This window comes from Cydia amplana, chromosome 6 (genome assembly GCF_948474715.1).
Source record: "Cydia amplana chromosome 6, ilCydAmpl1.1, whole genome shotgun sequence".
Lineage (NCBI taxonomy): Eukaryota > Metazoa > Arthropoda > Insecta > Lepidoptera > Tortricidae > Cydia > Cydia amplana.
This window is the reverse complement of record NC_086074.1, coordinates 10,258,115-10,277,157: the sequence shown is the minus strand read 5'-3', so window position 1 is coordinate 10,277,157 and position 19,043 is coordinate 10,258,115. Positions and strand designations below refer to the sequence as shown.

Here is a 19,043-nt window from a genome sequence, read left to right as displayed (position 1 = left end):
ATACTACGACATCCATATTAAGCCGTATTATTTAGTATGGAGACGGCCGCTATATGACGGCACCGCTATCCTAGGAAAACCGATCTTAAGAGTTTGAAAATAAAAATGGTGCAATGGGATTTGACTGATAATGAGTTATAACTTACGGTTTCAATGTATCGGTGTTGTCAACATGACTGAAAAAGTGCGGCTGCCCGCAAAAATAATTTCTTATATAGAATTTGATACACGACGACGACGAGTCTATCGACGTTTGCATACTATTTTATATTACCGTCGCGCAAGGTGGTCACTGGTCAATGACAGGCCCGGACTTAGAGACCTAGGGCTCCTAGGCACTTGGTATGGCTCTTAAATTTAAGGGGACCCCCTCTCCATCTCAAAACCTTTGCTAGGTTACCGGGCCTAGGCGGAAATCCGGCCGTGGTCACTGATCACATTTGCACGACTATTATATGAAACTTTTCGTGCACAGCGGCTACACTTATGCATGGACAGTAAGTAGCTATTGAAATATAAAATAGTACATTACATACCTAGGGAGGTGAATTCGTGAATGCTCCAGATCGCATGTGTTTTCGGTTCGGGCCATAAATATGCGATCTGGGGCTTTACGAATTACCGCCCGTGGTTTGTCTAAAATTTTATTTTACGTCTTGCCTTGGCCAGGAAGTGAGATTTTCTCCTCGCGTAGCGGGGAGAAAATCCCACTATCCCACTTACGGGCCTAGCGTGACGTAAATAATATAAACGACGTACAAGTCCTTTAAATTATTTAACTCTCGGCAAAATAAAACCATAACTATAGTAAATAGCGTCACGCACTATAATGTCTAGACTTAATTTTACAGCAAGTAATCTAATTCATATCTTATGAAGTGATTGTTTGGATCGTTTTGTATCCGCGGGTAGCCGGCCACCAGCGCGTCCTGGCCGCCGATGTAAAGCGTGTTGTAGATCTTCCAGTAAACGTCGCGGACTTTTCTGGCTGGGTGGAACAAACCCTGGAAAAATTAACGTAGTATTTAGGCTAGTAGTAGTTTACGTAACTTTCTGATGATCACTTGATATTATAAAAATAAGGTCAATTGATAAGCGAGCGATCGAGGTGACCCTAGAGCTAGAGGCTCCTGCGGCTCGGCGTCCATGTGAAACAAATGCAAACGTTTGCGAGCGGCCCCATTGCACACTGTTCAAATCTCTCGGAAGTTCGACGCCACGCTAGCACGCTACACGCCCCACCGAACTTGCCGCTGTACTCTCGCCACTTAAGCTTTGGATTCCTCCGAAAACAGTGCCGTAATGCCCGTAATATGACGGCCGTCATATAGCGGCCGCAAAAGACGGCCGTCTTTACGGTGACGACATGTGGAAAGTACCACGGCGTTATAACACCCCGTCAGCCACCAAAGTCAAAGCGGCAAATTTGAAAAATGTAGGCGCGAAGGGATAACGTCCCATAGAACATTTGAATTTCGCGCCTTTTTCTACTGACAAGATTTGCTTGACCATCTATAATTTACTTGGAGGATGAAATATCATCAGAAGAGGAAAATAATCGTAGTACGGAATCATTTATTCAAATCCCGTGTCATTTATTCAAAATGGCGTCACCGCTATCTAATAAAACGTTCACGAAACTATCGACACCGTCATGACGGCCGTCTTCCAAATGACGGCACCGCTTTTTACGTTACGTTGACAATCAACGCCGTCTAGGAAACCGCGCCATCTTGTTTACATAGACAACGTTCTAGTGACGTCATTCAACGCTATATAGCGGCCGTCATATTACGCCACCGTTTTCGGAGGAATCCAAAGCTTTATACAAAAATATGAGAAGTTTCCGAATTTTTTCCATGTGCCTTGAAAGTTTCCTAAAATGATTACTCACTTGTAACGCGTACTGGAGTATCTTGATGGGCCCCAGCGCGACGCGCATGCCCTCGACGGCGTCCATGAAGGCCTGCACGAGATGCGGCGACGTCTCGAAGATGTTGGGCCACACGTGGTTGAGCAGGTGCACCAGCGCGTCCTCGCACCCGAACCCGTACACGCCGAGCGCCATGTGCTTTATCGCCGCGCACGCCGTTTGTCTGTGCACTAGATCTCTGCAAAATAAAATGGTATACGTAAGTAACAATATATTCTTCAAAATGGATACAGGTGTCATGTATAACTAAAGAAAAAGTAATCATGACATAAGAATTGCAAAAAGCTTCTTAACGGTTTGAACCACTTTCTTCATATTTAAAATATCCACGCTTCTGGCCATCGGTAGGCCTTACTTGTTTCAATAAGGGTTACGAACGGTCATTATACTTAGTCCTAGATGTAACAAAAATGATACTATGAAATACCGCGAACAAGAAGTCTAATTTCAGCCTTATTTCCAACTAAGGAGAATTTATATATTCCGCGAGTTAATAGGGCAAACGAGCTCATGACGATTTAAGGCGTTATTAGCTTTCAGAGTTAATCCGATAGTAAATATACCAACCTGTCCATAAGAGCATCTTCGAGCAACGGGCACACAGCATAAATGTAATCCTTGCCCATTTCACCGATATACTCAAACAGGAAAGATAAGGACTTTAGCACGCCGTTCTGGACGTTCAGCTCTGGCACCCGGTACTCGTTCATGAGAGCCGGCAACACTGTGAACGGTGAGCAGGTCTCGGCGACGATCGCAATGGCGACTGTTGTGCACACTCTGAAATAAAAGTAAAAATTAAATGTTATATATGAAAATTATACAAGACTAATTATATTATAGAATAAAACTGATCAAGAACATCACATAAAACCATTTTTCTACTCCCGTACTTTTATTTGTCATTTAAAGGGTCGTGCACACACCTTTAAAACTCTACCTTATAGTTGTCAAGACAAGTCTAGCCTATGCCCCAAAAAAGAATTTGTGCATACACGCAGTATCTTTTTGGCGATTTTACGATACTTCGTGTAATGACCACTTTAAAAATATTGAATTAAATACAGTGTTGCCAACCTTATTTTAAATGTCATCCCTGACAAATAAGTGAACCATAGACATGTTTTTTTTTTTAATTTCATTCATTCATTCATTCTTTTCCCGCCCGTGTCCTCCATCTTTGCTACTTGTTGAATTAAAAATATTTGTTTTTACAATTTTATTTAAAAGTAAGTGCTTGGTCGTAGAAAAAGTATTGTATGCAACGTTGTTTAACAGAGTCAAAAAATACTCGTGGCGTCTTTATTAACAATTTTCGGCTTCGCCTCAAATTGTTACTCACGCCACTCGCCTTTTTTGACCCCTCCTAAACAACGGTTGCATAAAATACTATTTTATGTTTGGCATAACTATTTTCAAACGTTTCGTTAGTATTTTTGGTATGTTTTATGATTACCTGATAAATCATAAGATATGATAAGGAAATGGTGTTTGCGATTTTTTTTGTATACTTTCCATAAAAGAAAACCATCGCATGATAGCCTGTGTTAAAAGGCTACATGGTTCAAATTAGTTTGAGTAGCCAGCCATAAAAGGGTCTCACTCACCTGTTTTGTCGCTCCTGAACTTTCAAGTTGTTCAACAACGTCGCCAGCACGTCGTGAGGTCCGATAGCTTTGGCGATGTAACCGAACGTATTGACAGTGGCTCTTCTGATGGCTTTCTTGTGCGCCTTCAGAAGCTCCAATAGCTCGAAACATATCCTCATCCACTCTCTGGCCGAGACAAACTCTGGACCTCTGTCTGCGATTCGTCCGACTAGATCAATGCAATTCTCTTGGACTTTTTCGTGCCTGTGAAACAAAATAATCATCAACATCGAGATGGAACGTATACTTGGTCAACCAGATCTTGACAGTAGAAAAAGGCGGCAAATTTGAAAAATGTAGGCGCGAAGAGATATCGTACCATAGAAAATTCGAATTTTTTACTGACAAGATTTGGTTGACCAGCTATAGATTATGCATACAGTTGTGTGCAATATAATAGAGCAGTCAATAGGAAAATGAAAATTAAAAGAAAACTATAACTTTAGATCAATTATTTTGGTTTTTTTTTTTATAATTTTCCGCATTACTTTACATTGTTCCAAAATTAACTGTAACCTTTTGAAAATCGGCTTTTTAGGGTTCCGTAGCCAAATGGCAAAAAACGGAACCCTTATAGATTCGTCATGTCTGTCTGTCTGTCCGTCTGTCTGTCCGTCCGAATGTCACAGCCACTTTTCTCCGAAACTATAAGAACTATACTGTTGAAACTTGCTAAGTAGATGTATTCTGTGAACCGCATTAAGATTTTCATACAAAAATAGAAAAAAAAACAATAATTTTTTGGGGTTCCCCATACTTCGAACTGAAACTCAAAAAAATTTTTTTCATCAAACCCATACGTGTGGGGTGTCTATGGATAGGTCTTCAAAAATGATATTGAGGTTTCTAATATCATTTTTTTCTAAACTGAATAGTTTGCGCGAGAGACACTTCCAAAGTGGTAAAATGTGTGTCCCCCCCCCCTGTAACTTCTAAAATAAGAGAATGATAAAACTAAAAAAAATATATGATGTACGTACATTACCATGCAAACTTCCACCGAAAATTGGTTTGAACGAGATCTAGTAAGAAGTTTTTTTTAATATCTAAGTACGTCATAAATCCCCTAAATACGGAACCCTTCATGGGCGAGTCCGACTCGCACTTGGCCGCTTTTTATTAATCATCATCATCCCACGCAGACGAAGTCACGAGCAGAAGCTAGTATTAATTACTATAATAATACGTTACATACCTAGGGAGGTGAAATCGTGAATGTTCCAGATCGCAAGTGTTTGTGGCCCGAACCGAAGGTGAGGGCCATAAACATGCGATCTGTTTGTCTAAAGTTTTACGTCTTGCCTTGGCCAGGAAGTGAGATTTTCTCCTGGCGTAGCGGTGATGTAAAGTATTTTACAGTACATATGGGGCCACTTTACCGCCATAGGGCGGGATTAAGGACAATACGTGCCTATGGAAAAAATTAAAGGGCCAAATGTACTGTATAAAACGTTGTACAATACACGTGCGAAAAGTAAATTCGCAACTCGGTGTCGATTTAATTTAAAACACGCCCATATTATAATTCCAGATTTTGATACTATACCTACTTAAATTGGAGTAAAATGTATAATAGGAAAATGAATCGCTTAATGATATAGACATTTTTAACAAGACAAAATATACGAAGTACATTACCATGTAAACTTCCACCGAAAATTGGTTTGAACGAGATCTAGTAAGTAGTTTTTTTTTTAATACGTCATAAATCGCCTAAATACGGAACCCTTCATGGGCGAGTCCGACTCGCACTTGGCCGCTTTTTTACTACCTCGAGGAAATTCTTAAAAAAACTTAACAACCTACGAAAAATATACACTTGTGTACTCTAATTGTAATTTAGTATCTTGCCTACTATTTCCACTCAAAGCTTTACATCTAAACCCATGTCATCCTGAAAAAATAAGACGTCTTCGTCTCAAGAGTGTATTAGTAGTCCATCATTCGGACTTTGTTGTTGATTTTTGACCGACTAGCATTCGTAAATCATAAATAGTTTGTAAGTAAATAAATTACCTGTTCTTCAAGATGGGTGTTAATCTCGGAAGTAGATCCTTGATGGGCGGCGTCATTTTGGTCATGCCAATCACGTTCACGATCGCCTTCAGCGCCCCCAGGATGGAACCGAGCACTTCCGGGTACTCTTCACCCAAATATTCGTAGAGGACAACTCCAAGATGACCCATCAATTTTTCCTGGGAAGAAGAAAGAGTATTCGTTATAAAGTTATTTTATGTTAGCCAATATAGGCTATAAAGCTGTATATACAGCGAATTAGCGAATATAGAATTCATTCATCAACTGATGTAATATTGCGGTTGGGTGTACGTACAAATACAATTCTAATTGGTGTCAGTTAGCTTGATATTAAAAGTTCGTTTACTTTTAAGCGACGGAACGGACATATTATATGCATTTAGGTAATATATAGGCATAATCTGATGCAGCCGATGAACATCGTTATCCATCCTTATATATCCTTCAAAATGAACTTTTATTTAGTCTTCAAAACTCCTAGCTGTTGATGTGCGGTCTGTCGGCCATTCTCAAAAAATAGGTCTTCGGTCTACTTAATTGCCGCGACCCATACAAAATGTATGAAATGAGTCGTGGCCATTAGACGCAACCGCAGACATCTTCTCAGAGAACGATTCTTATGAAGGATTTGTCATGACGTATTATTTACGGGGTCCCTTTGTTTCCCATAAAGTTTTAAGTCATAATGTATTGTTTTTCATATTATCATTAGTCATAAAACTGAAACGTTAACTTTTCAGAATTTTCGTCAGGTTATCCTATAGATGGGTTAGGTTAGGTTTGTTTTATGGCAATCCTGAAAAGTGACGCGTTTCTGAACCAAAACCGCGCGTGGCGCTGTCGCCACCTAGCGGCCATATCTGTGCTGATCGTAACAGACTCATTTTGAGACGCGAACGAGAGTGTCTTCTACTATTATTTATTCTGTGCTACAAGCTTGTTTATCATGATAACTAGAGACGCACCTCCTGACACGTCTTCATGACGACGGCGATGCGCGAGATGAGGTCGGCGGCCTGCTGGCGCACCTTGGCCGACTTGTTGTTCATGCGCCACAGGATGATACCGCAGATTTGCGGCAAGTATGGCTTCACGCGCTTGCCCAGCTGGTTCACTATTGTGCCGAACCCGTTCAGCATTACCACATCCTGTGCAACAAAAAATTATGATAAAGCTTGGGGTCCCGTTGTTTCCCATAAATTTTTAAGTCATAATGATTGTTTGTCATATTATCATTGATTCAGGGAGTCACGCGCGAGAACGCAACTCATGCTAGACCGCCAGAGCGACTACGCAAGTCGTGCTAAGCTATCAGATTATTATGATTCTATTTATCCAGTTTTACTTTCGAAGGATACGCAAAAAGCTTTGCGGGAAAAAAAGTATTACAAGTATTCACTTAACCTGTCATATCCCAAGGGCTCAAATAGGAGCCGTAAATAAATTTTCCAGATTTCCCACGATATTCAAAATTTCAACTCCCACGGCTCAAATGTGAGCCATACTGGGAGACAACGACAAAATTAGTTTTCGGGTCGCGGGATCGGACAAGTTAATCATCATAAGTGTTTGTGACTGATGTAGGCATTTTCCTAATGCTGCATTAAACAACGCAAGTTATGTATTACCTCAGTGGTCTGTTCCTGGAAGGCGTACAGGATGCCGTCGATGAGAGCCTCCTCGAGCTTGGAGTCGATGTCGGCCGCGCCCAGGTTGGCGAGGATCTTCTCGATCGACTCCATCACCATCTTACGGTATTGCTCGTTGTCGTCTTTCAGGTCGTCCACTATTCTGTTTATGATTTCTGAAGCGCCCACCTGTATAATATAACAAATACAATTACACACTGACGTTTCGTGTAGGAGGTAATTAAAAACAAGCGCTACCTATATGTTGCGAACGCAACCTTTATTTGTATAAAATCTCAATTTTAAAGGATGATATTGTTCTATACACACATATAGGTGTATAGAACAATATCATCCTTTAAAATTGCAAAAAATAAATAAATAAACGCAGACGACAGGTAAAGAATGAATATAAATGATTGAGTATTGAATGTTCATTTTTTTTCCCGAGGAAACTCTACAATGTTATTATTTAACAATTTTAACATGTTCACTGTCCCCATAGAAACTGTAATGACAGTCACACGTCCAAGTGTGCTTCCACTTTGAAGTTGTGAACCCATAGTGGAAGCACAGACTCCTGAAAAAAAGCTTCATGAGCCCACATTGGGGGCACTTGGACAGGACGTGTGTAATATGTGTGGGAACAGAATAGAATATTATGACCTTTATTTATTAAGTAACGAAAGTATCAATAAAACAAGCCCTTTCTTACAAGAAGAAACCTCTCTACTCTAGAAGACTAAATCAAAAGACATTAAAAACTGACCTTATTAGCAATTTCCACCGTAGTGTCAACAAGCTGTCGGTAGTTACGCCTGTCGAGGGCCATACGATGGTTCCAGAAGTGCTTGAAGAAGTGTGGCAAGATTTCGTCCATAATGTATTGCGGTTCTACACCGTCGGTGCCGCAACACTGTTTCACTACCTGAAATCGTTTGTAAATTATAGAAATGTAAATCATAAAATAAAAAAACCGGCCAAGTGCGAGTCGGACTCGCGCACGGAAGGTTCCGCACCATCAACAAAAATAAAGCAATACAAGCAAAAAAACGATCACCCATCCAAGTACTGACCCCGCCCGACGTTGCTTAACTTCGGTCAAAAATCACGTTTGTTGTATGGGAGCCCCACTTAAATCTTTATTTTATTGTTTTTAGTATTTGTTGTTATAGCGCCAACAGAAATACATCATCTGTGAAAATTTCAACTGTCTAGCTATCACGGTTCGTGAGATACAGCCTGGTGACAGACGGACGGACGGATGGACAGCGGAGTCTTAGTAATAGGGTCCCGTTTTTACCCTTTGGGTACGGAACCCTAAAAAGTAAGTGTTTCTCCTTACCTTAAGTCATTCATTCATCAGACCCATTCCGATTCAGATTCATTTTTTGACAATGTCTGCCGAACATCGTTTCTTTCAATTAGGAGCTGCCATTTTGCCTTGTAATGCAATATAATACACTCTCTTTCAACAGAGTACCAACATTCCATAAATTTATTTTTGGTACATATGTAATTGAACTTAATTTACTACACAATTAGATTCAAATTTCCCAATTTAAAGTATAGCATAATCTTCTAGATAAATGGAAAGTGTAGTTGTAAAACAATTGCTTACCTTTAGTACAATCTTCTTCATTTCCTCATCAGGCGACTGGAACTCACGAATGAGAATCAACATCACTTCACGCGTGTAATAGTTGGCGTATTCGGCATCCATTAATGGGATGAGGTAGCCAATGGCCTTGAGGAAGGCGGCCAGACCTTTGCCTCGGTGTGTGCGGATACCCTTCCACAGGGGCTTGAGGACCGAGTCGAAGGACTCGATGCCGTACGGCGTGGCTGCCTCGGCCAAGGCGGCGCTCGCCAACGCAGTGATAGTACGGACTTTTTGTTGCTCGTCGACCAAACCTAGTTGGTACAAAAATATGTAGTAAGTAATCATGATTACACTCTCTTTTTCATTCATCCAAACCAGGGATGTTGCGAACATCCGCATCCGCATCCGCAACCGCGGAACATCCGCAATATTTTCAACATCCGCATCCGCATCCGCATCCGCATAAAATCGATGCGGAGCTTATGCGGATGCGGATGTTGAACAAGTCGGTACAGGAACGTCTTAGCGGCGGCGTAAGTGCTAGGTAATTTCGTCATTACCTATAACGAAATCGTCTAGATCCAGAAAAGTCGGCGAAGTTACTGTTTATTAAATATAACGCACCTATATTCTTGCTCAAATACTAAACGTATGTATGTATGTATATACTTTATTGCACATAGAAATAAAAACACGAGAAACATAGTTACAGAGTAAATTAAATACAACAAAGGCGAACTTATCCCTGTATGGGATCTCTTCCAGTTAACCTTTGAGGAAACGAATAAAACAAAACAGAAGTAACGATGAATGACAAACAACACAATAGTGTACAATCACTAAAGTTAATGAAATGCAAGTTTTGAATACACATTGTTACAAATAATATACATAAACATAAATAGAAATACTTAAATAAATAAAAATAAAGCGTACATATATAAATATAACCTAAATTAAATAAATAAATAAATACTCAATATATATCATAAAACAAATAGATATGAACGTTTGGTTTTTTTAATAAAAAAATACTAAAAATGTAATATTTGACGTTCTCTAAGTACCTAATCTTGACATCCGCATCCGCATCCGCATCCGCGGATGTGAGCCTTTAAAAATCCGCATCCGCATCCGCATCCGCGGATGTCAAAAAATCTGCATCCGCAACATCCCTGATCCAAACACATGCATACACTTAAACTCTTCTGTGGTAGGCGGACAATCTTGAATCCTCCTCCTTGAATTTCAATTGCACGATGAAAATAGCAAACTTATTGTTTACCCATACATTAAGATGGCTCCTACTTGGTGGTATTAAGCTCTCACTCTTAATTCGTATTGCTTTAAAACACTTGGTACCATGTAGCTTTGATTAAGATTGTAATTTAATTAATGTAGCTGCAAAAGTGAATGGCCACTTTATGAATGAATTATAAAAGTAGTAACTCACCATGTTCAATAATTTCGACGAGCGATTTAAGATGCGGTAATATGGCACACCCCATCAGAATGGCGATCTGTTGCACGATCTTTATACCAGTGTGGCGCGCCTGCCATGACTTCTTTGATCGACACACAGCCTTCAAGAAGGGCAGTAGAGAAGGTATACCTGTAATATGTATTAAAACATAGTTAAAAAATATTAAAAGGTTGAATTACAATTTATGAAATACAAACTCTACCAATCTGTTTGAACGCGGTGTCCACATGACAAGCCTGAGGCACGATCTCTACAAACATCCTTCTGTCAAAAACAAAGTCTGCGTCTTGCATGGAACTTACGATATGGCCATAGAGAAATATAGTAAGACAAGAGTGTTCACTCCATACATCAGTTTTGATACCAAAAAGACTATTAATTTCAGTGTCTACACACACAGTGTAGACACTGAAATTAATAGTCTGTTTGGTATCAGAACTGATGTATGGAGTGAGCAATCTATGTATTTTTTTCTCTATGACATGGCGGAAGAAAATATTAACTTTCCGACATCATTAACTAATGATGTCGGCGGGAATGCAAAAAAAAAAATATTTTCTTCCGCCATATCATAGAGAAAAAAATACATAGATTGCTCATAGATAGCAACATAATTACACGCGTGCGATAGAGATAGGAAATGGCAGGTCAATTTACGAAATTTTCCGTCCTTAACGTCCTTTTTATATGAAGTATATTCTTACCCAAAGCTGAAGCAACGACGGCGAAAGCCCTGGCTGTAGTGTTTCTCACGTATTCATCGATGTTGTCGATATCAGGTCTCATGGTGGAAATCATGGTGGCTAGACCGGCGGCCTTGGCCAAGTTAGAGATGATCTCACGACCTTCCACACGCGCGTAGTAATCTTCATCAATGAGAAGAGGTTCAATCACGACCAAAATCTAAAATAATAAATATTTATTTTATAAAACAAAACAACTGCATATCACTGATCGGCTAAAGTCGTGACAATGGCTTAAGTTACAAGTCTCTTAACTCTGTTTGATTGAAATAAGAGGTTTTCTACTTTAGCTGAAGGTATACAGCGTGACTTTTAAAGAGGATTCTTGTTGAATTTTATAGGTGCTTTTGTAAGCATGTTTTTATCACTAAAACTGAACTTTATACTATCTAGTTAGCATACAATTTTGTGGCAATACATAGTACACAGTTTCAATGCACCTTGTTTGCAATGCAGTTTCAAACCTTCCTCTTGAATCACTCTATTAAAAAAAACCGCATCAAAATCCGTTGCGTAGTTTTAAAGATCTAAGCATACAGACAGACAGACAGACAGGGAAGCGACTTTGTTTTATACTATGTAGTGATTAGGCCTTTTTTCGTTACAGGTAAAGAAACAAATGATAGTATTACAAACCTTGTGCACATACGGGCGCACCAAGTCGTCAAGTTTGTACAGAATCCTGTCGATAACTTTGACCAGCAGATGGCGCTCCTGGTCCTCGAGCGTGGGGCTCATGAGCAGCGGCAGGATCTGGTTGAACAGCGGCCCGGCGCCGAACTCGCGCGCCTTGTCCGTGATCTGGCGGAGCGCCGCCTTGCACATGGGCGGGGTGCCGTTCTGAAATCACATGTTCAATCTAAATATTGTGTAAACGAGTGGTAATCATTTTAAACGAGTGGTATCAGAGACACGAAGCAAAGCTGAAGGATTTTGACAAAGTGACCCGCGCAAATTTTCTCAATATACGTAACAGTTCTACTATACATGGGTAAAGGGTATACATATATTCTATAGTTTAGCATTCGAAATAACTTGAAAGAAGGTAAGCGATTTTCACATGTCTTTTAATTGAAAAACACTTTTTTAAAATCAATAACTAATTACTTATGAAAGCGGAAGACTATAAAAGATCGTATTAGATTCATAATTGTTACATATTTACCGTAACTTATTTTTAAAATGTGTTTTTCAATTAAAAGACACATCAAGATTGTTTACCTTATTTCTAATGCAAAAAAAAGCGGCCAAGTGCGAGTCGGACTCGCCCATGAAGGGTTCCGTATTTAGGCGATTTAAGACGTATAAAAAAAAACTACTTACTAGATCTCGTTCAAACCAATTTTCGGTGGAAGTTTACATGGTAATGTACATCATATATTTTTTTTAGTTTTATCATTCTCTTATTTTAGAAGTTACAGGGGGGGGGGACACACATTTTACCACTTTGGAAGTGTGTCTCTCGCGCAAACTATTCAGTTTAGAAAAAAATGATATTAGAAACCTCAATATCACTTTTGAAGACCTATCCATAGATACCCCACACGTATGGGCTTGATGAAAAAAAAATTTTTGAGTTTCAGTTCGAAGTATGGGGAACCTTAAAAATTTATTGTTTTTTTTTCTATTTTTGCGTGAAAATCTTAATGCGGTTCACAGAATACATCTACTTACCAAGTTTCAACAGTATAGTTCTTATAGTTTCGGAAAAAAGTGGCTGTGACATACGGACGGACAGACAGACGGACAGACGGACAGACAGACAGACATGACGAATCTATAAGGGTTCCGTTTTTTGCCATTTGGCTACGGAACCCTAAAAAAGAACGAACTATAAACAGTGTACGAAAAGAGTACCATTAATCTGTTACATAGCACAACTTAATAAATAGTTTTAGTTTATCTGTTTTAGTTTTTGTTTGGATCAAATTTATAAATCGGAAATCTGCAGAAAAGTTATAGACATAGACATAGACATAGAAAAGTTTTATTCAACATCACATGAAGTTGCAGAGTTAACAGATAGTGTAACACATTTTAAACATTTATTTTTTTATTTTTTTATGAATGTTAAACGAGTGTTGCCTGAATATTTACCTTGATTTTAAGCAACAGTTTCATGATCTTCCTTTCTTTGAGTTCGTCGGGCGAGAGCGTCTCCTCGTCGACGTCAATGAGCAGTTTGTCAAAGTACTGGGCGTCCTCCGGCTTCATGAAGGGCAGCTGCTGGCTCCCCTTAGGCTGCGGGTCCAGCAGGCGCGCGGCCGCCGCGGCCGACCCGCCCACATCCTCCGTCTGCATGAAAAAGCCGATTGGGGTACCAGCCAAGGGGGTAGGTGTTGCGGTCAGCTTACGAGCCGGCGTCCGAATCGGAACATAACCTGGGCGACAACATAAACAATTAACGAGGCGGTCGGGAGCCATTGGACGCTTAGCGAATGTACGCGGGCGCGACGTGTTGCTAATGTAACAATGCTAGCAGCGAGTGCCGTGTCGGCGCGGCCGGCGTGACTTCGGGCAACGGCGACTATCCTTTGATGTTACTGCCTTATACAAAGTTAATGATTTATCAGGTTTTTAACGACACACGCGGCCGCCTCGACGTGGCACTAGGAAGGCAAACGCAGTTTCCATTCCTTCCATCCCCGCGCCCCGCAGTCGCACCGGCGTGGCATTCGCATAAAAAAACAATATAACATGCACAGTATAACTGAAACTAATATAAGCTATTCATTTCATTGTTAAAGCAAAATCTGGCAGTCCAACGGCATGAGACCATAAAGTCCTATTGTCATCAATCATCTGAAAGAAAAATTGAGTATTAAATAGAATATTCTGTCTGTTTTAAATTCAACAACACATGTATTTTTTAACTCTCATTACGATGGTCGTTTTCCACGTGTAGTTGGCTTTGTTTAATACATGTGTCCTGAAACTAAAGCGGGAATTAATTTTACTACTGTGTTCGCCTTAAAAACGTCTCAATTTCGTTTGATCAAGTATTGTTAAGACAACATTGTAAAAAAAACAGAAATGAAGTAAGGAGTGGGCGGGTAGTTATGTACGTACCGGCAGGCGGCGGCAAAACCTTGTACCCTGGTGGGAACATGGAATCTAGTTCTTCGTCGGTGTAGGGCCGGTTGCGTTCGTCTATTTCCTTCTCCCAGCGGTACGCTTGCAGCTGCTCCGGAGTCATGGCCGCCACGTGGCCCGGCGTCGGCGTGGCCATGGCCATGGCTTTCATCCCCACTGGTGTTGACTAAAAAAATATAAACATATTAATATATCTCCACATCTGATGTATGACATGTCTATCTTTGAGTAAAGGTACAAAGGCGAACTTATCCCTAATTTTTTTTTTTAAGTTGTCCCACCATACTACCCGTCCACGTACCTAATTCCCTAATTGTTAAATTAGTTATGGAGTTAGCCTCAAATGAGAGATTTAACTGCATACTTGATTGACACTCAAGATCACTGTTTGTATGACTAACATAATTATTACAAAAAATCCAAAGAGGTATTTTATAGGGTTTTTGAAGTCAGCTAGTGGCCAAGATTTTAATCGAAAAAGTCGTCTCAGGTCAGGATTTACGGAGTGCTCCTGAAAAATATGTTTCGGTATATACTTACTCCTCCAGGTGTAAAGACGGGCGTGTGCGGAGTGGATGGCGTGGCGTGTCCGGGCGTGTGGCTGGGCGTGGCGTGGCTGGGCGTGGCGTGGCTGGGCGTGGGCGTGGCGGGCGCGGGCGTGGCGCCGGGCGTCTCGTCCCAGCGCGAGCGCCGCTTGGTGCCCGGCGTGGGAGTCTCCTGGATGGTGTCCACGCCGGCGCCGCGGTCCGTGCGCGGGGTTTCGGCCCACCCGCTATTGTGCCCGGGAGTTTCTGTAAATAAAAGTAAAAGGTGAAAAACCGCGGCGATAGGTCGCGGTTGCAACGGCCAGCGCGTATGTGCCTTTCAATGTTTGAATATTTCTTGCTTCTATACAAAGTAAAATATCTACGTGTTACGGCGTAGCACATGTAAAGTCGCTTGGGGAAAAATACACTGATTATAACGTAAACTAAAATAATAATATTATTATTCTTTTATTAATTTCTCTTCTTAGGTTGGTTTTTTACAATATGGATATAAAAATAAAATACAAAAACAATACAAAATACTTATAAACATATTATAAAAAACCTAACCTAGGGTGCCGCCAGCAGCGGGGCAAGACCCAAGCTGCCGGTGGTCATATTATTATTATTATTATATAATTATAGGCGAGCAGCTATTGAGCTGATGGGCGTATGTCACACAGTGTCCAGTGTTATATAGTTCAAAGTTTGTATAGTCATATCACTTCACTAGTAATCATCAGTCTAACTTATTGTTTAAAAGCCAATTGTCCAATCTGTTTTTAAACACATTGACCGAGGGGGCAGTCACAACACTATCCGGTAAACGGTTCCAAGCCGTCACGACACGGTTGGACAAGGAATGATATGCATCAGTATCACCTCTGTCAGTTTTGGGCGTCTCGTCCCAGCGGTTACGCCTGGAGGCGTGCTGGGCCGGCGTCTCGCGGCCCGGCGTGGCGTGTCCGGGCGTGATGTGGCCGGGCGTGGCGTCCCACACGCGGGCAGACGGCGTGGCGCCGGGCGTCTCGCCGCCCCGACCTGCGGCGCCGGGCGTTTCCTCCCATGCGCCTCTCTAAAGTAACAATTAATTTAAGACCTAAAAAATTGCTCATAATCGGTTCACCCATCGATCCCATAAGTTTTGTAAGGAGTTTAATGGTTTATTAATTCTTGTTGATAGTGCTATTGTTATACAAAATGTGTTATGTTCTTTTCTAAAAAGATGAAATACTTCTTACAAGAATAGCCTAATTACCAATTACTGCAATTGTTAAACCTTATTTACTGATTAATTTAGCATATTTAATGACAATAATATCTCCTTATACTATACCATTTTATTTTAGTGCATAAAAATTACACTACATATTCAGAACAAGAAATAACATTTATGTTAATCATATGTATATATTTAGTCAGGTGCATTCAGTTACCTCATTATCCCACGACGGCGTAGCTTGCGAGCTCGGAGTAGCAGATATAGGTTTCTTCACCGAGGGAGTATCGTCCGAGCTCTGATCCCAACGACCTTTGCGTTTAGCCCCAGCTTTAACTGCTTCTCCATTGGACTGTGCGACTGGCTTAAGAGTTCCCTCCCTTGCCCTTTCAAGCAGCTTTTTTCGTAACTGCAAATAAATTGTATTATGGTTTCAATCCACGAGACTAAACACAAAAAAAATATTTAAAATGGTTTTCGTTCTTACCTCAGTTTCCTCAGCGCGCAAATATTGTTCTTTCATAATTTCAGTATATGTTCTGGATCCCACATCAGGAGTTTTTCCACCTGAAATTCAGTCATATTGTAAATATTTGCAGTAATAATTTCTTATCTAATATTACACAAAAGAGTGCAATTCTGTTTTTTTTGTCTCTCTTCATGCTAAAAACACTGAGCCAATCCAGGCAGCAAGAAGTGTATTAAATAAGTTCTTGTTGACGAGTTTGTATGTGAATGCCAGTAATTTAAACATTGCATTACAAAATGATTATACCTTCAGCAAAAGGATCCATACGCTCCGGAGAAATGATCATCCTACGCCTCTTTTGCCTGTACTCATCTTCCCTGTCTGCAATGGTTGGGCGGCGTTTATCTGCAAATGGGTCATAGTCCTTGTCACTCTGAAAACATAAGATATTTATTTGGAAATTAATTTTTTTTTGCAAATTTCTAATAGTAAGTTAAAATTCTGATTTGTAACTTTTACAAGAATTAAATTAGCAGTTCTAGCATTCTAACTTTAAATAATATAGGCACAGATGGATGGATATAGTGATTTTCAAAAAAATTTTTGATTACTATTTTAGACCAAAATTAGAGGTTAGAAAAGACAATTTTTAACTCTTGCCTGCAGTAAGTAGTCTGTTATTGTAAGTTTGATATCAAATAGTTATAATATTACAACCTTAAGGTATTTATGTATTAACTTATTAACAATAGCAATCTCTTGCAGTAATGTGATTAGATAAATATCAGAACACTCCTTTTCCAGCCTTTTGAAAGGGCTTCAATATGAACTAATCTGGGAAAAATGTGGACAGATGGTAGTAAAAATGAAAGTATACCTATGTTGTACACAAGCAGTTTTCTTCATTGTTTACAACAGGGGTATGCTGTCCTATTTTGTGATGTACACCAAATTTGTTTATTTAATAAACTCAAGTAGAAACACATCATGATAATTGTTTTATTTTAAAAACTGGACCCCGAAGAAACTTTGGTGACCCCTGGTTTACAACATATTCATGTAAATGTACTTATGTTGCACTTACCTGTGCAATATCATTCAATAATGAAGCTGGTGCTGTGTATCCTGGTCTTTTCTGGGATATGGGAACATTCTCCACATCCTCATCTTCCACTTCATCATTGGCCGCGATGGAAGTTACATATCCATCATATCTGGACTTGCCACCCTGGCCCTGGCTATCATAAATATCACTGTCATAGTATGTTTCACCAAGGGAAACACCTTTGTTGTTGCCATTTTCAGATTGAATTTCTTTCTTTTTTGATTGAATTTCTTTTATTTGAGCTTCAATCGCTGTAAAAAAAGGATTACATAGTGTACAGTATAAAAAAATGAATGTGGTTTGTCAACCATGCATTTAGAAGTTTACATAGTTTATATTATAGGTTTTGATTTATTGTAATATTTATATTCCTCAACAAGATCGAATGATCTAATCTAATAAAGAACGGGATTGATTTAAACCACTTTTACCACCGAGTAGTACAAAATTAGTTATTTCAGCCAGGTTCGAACGAGAGTTCCACACATTTAATGTTTATAAATTGAGAATATCAACAATCAGTGGAAAAATATATGTCTTGTGTTTAGCAGGAATTTACGCACATTTTGCCCTAATATAAATAAAAAAATACAGAAATATAATTATAAAAATATAAACCAAAGGTGGCAAAAATGGCTGGTTGTGATTTCAAAGCAATCATTGAGCTTACCTTCATGAGTTCTCGGTATTTTCTCCATGATTTCTCATGGAGATTATTCTGCACAAATATTTCGAAATCAGAACAATTGCAATAAAATAATAACGATTCACACTAATAAACTCAACACGTTCTAAATACCGATCGAGACGCGTATCGTGCAGCCACAGATAAACAAAATCGTATCGTGTATTTGCATTTTGCCATATACTGAAAAAAAATTTACAATAACTGTAAAAAAACGGTAGTGCCAACATAGGCTACTCACTCCCACTGCCTAGTCTGTTTGTCATCACTTGATTTTTGAACGCATCCTAATTGGCCAATGACATTCTACGCGTTGGCAACTCCAGAATTTTTGACATCTTTCTCGCTCGCTCACTTGCTGCAGCACAGGGTACGTGTGTGTAGCGGAGATAATTTTTTGTTTTCTTCGAAATACTTAATTAATTTGATATATATTTTCGCACAGGAAGGAGAAAACCCGATCCTGGCGTCTACAGGATAAACTTTCAGGTTGATTGGCTACAGTACTTTAGGTAAGTCTTGACTTATTATATCGTGACGAGTTCCACGTCAAATGTGTTGGGAGAAAGAAGGTGACACGTATTATCACGAATTCGGGATGCTGATATTTATTATTTCATATAAGTAGCACCGTAGACCAGTAATTTATGTACGTTTAACTGTATAACCTACTTGCCTTCTCATCTTCTTAAATTACGTTGATTCTAAGTAAAATGCTATAAGCATGTCAAAACAAGAATGTGTGCCATGTCTTGTATACTTTTATCAGATAACTAAATACTGCGTGCGGTTTGTTTCAATTAACCGTCTCTCAATCAATGCAAAAGCTATTATCCTGCATGTGTAGAGGATTTTACATTACTATTTCT

General features: G+C 39.7%; 2 protein-coding genes across 3 annotated transcripts in view; one reads left to right on the top strand and one right to left on the bottom strand.

The window, feature by feature from the left end:
• Nucleotides 1-771: 771 nt before the first annotated feature.
• LOC134648790 (splicing factor 3B subunit 1) lies at nucleotides 772-18,319 on the bottom strand. Its single transcript, XM_063503346.1, has 21 exons — nucleotides 18,160-18,319; nucleotides 17,469-17,740; nucleotides 16,691-16,817; nucleotides 16,403-16,482; nucleotides 16,133-16,324; nucleotides 15,579-15,771; nucleotides 14,710-14,960; nucleotides 14,146-14,335; nucleotides 13,174-13,457; nucleotides 11,713-11,916; nucleotides 11,038-11,236; nucleotides 10,304-10,462; nucleotides 8,869-9,161; nucleotides 8,017-8,175; nucleotides 7,248-7,436; nucleotides 6,585-6,767; nucleotides 5,599-5,777; nucleotides 3,541-3,786; nucleotides 2,501-2,713; nucleotides 1,895-2,111; nucleotides 772-1,004 (listed from the first exon to the last, which is right to left on the bottom strand). The coding sequence occupies exons 1-21, from the start codon at nucleotides 18,185-18,187 to the stop codon at nucleotides 846-848; spliced, it is 4,017 nt and encodes a 1,338-aa protein (XP_063359416.1). The 5' UTR covers nucleotides 18,188-18,319; the 3' UTR covers nucleotides 772-845.
• A 153-nt stretch (nucleotides 18,320-18,472) lies between these two features.
• LOC134648820 (vigilin) overlaps nucleotides 18,473-19,043 on the top strand; it is a 37,263-nt gene continuing 36,692 nt past the window's right edge. The window contains exons 1-2 of one of the 2 annotated variants that reach the window (XM_063503385.1): nucleotides 18,473-18,544; nucleotides 18,620-18,683. The gene's annotated coding sequence lies outside the window, so the exon portion shown is untranslated. The other variant, XM_063503386.1, reaches the window with a different exon arrangement.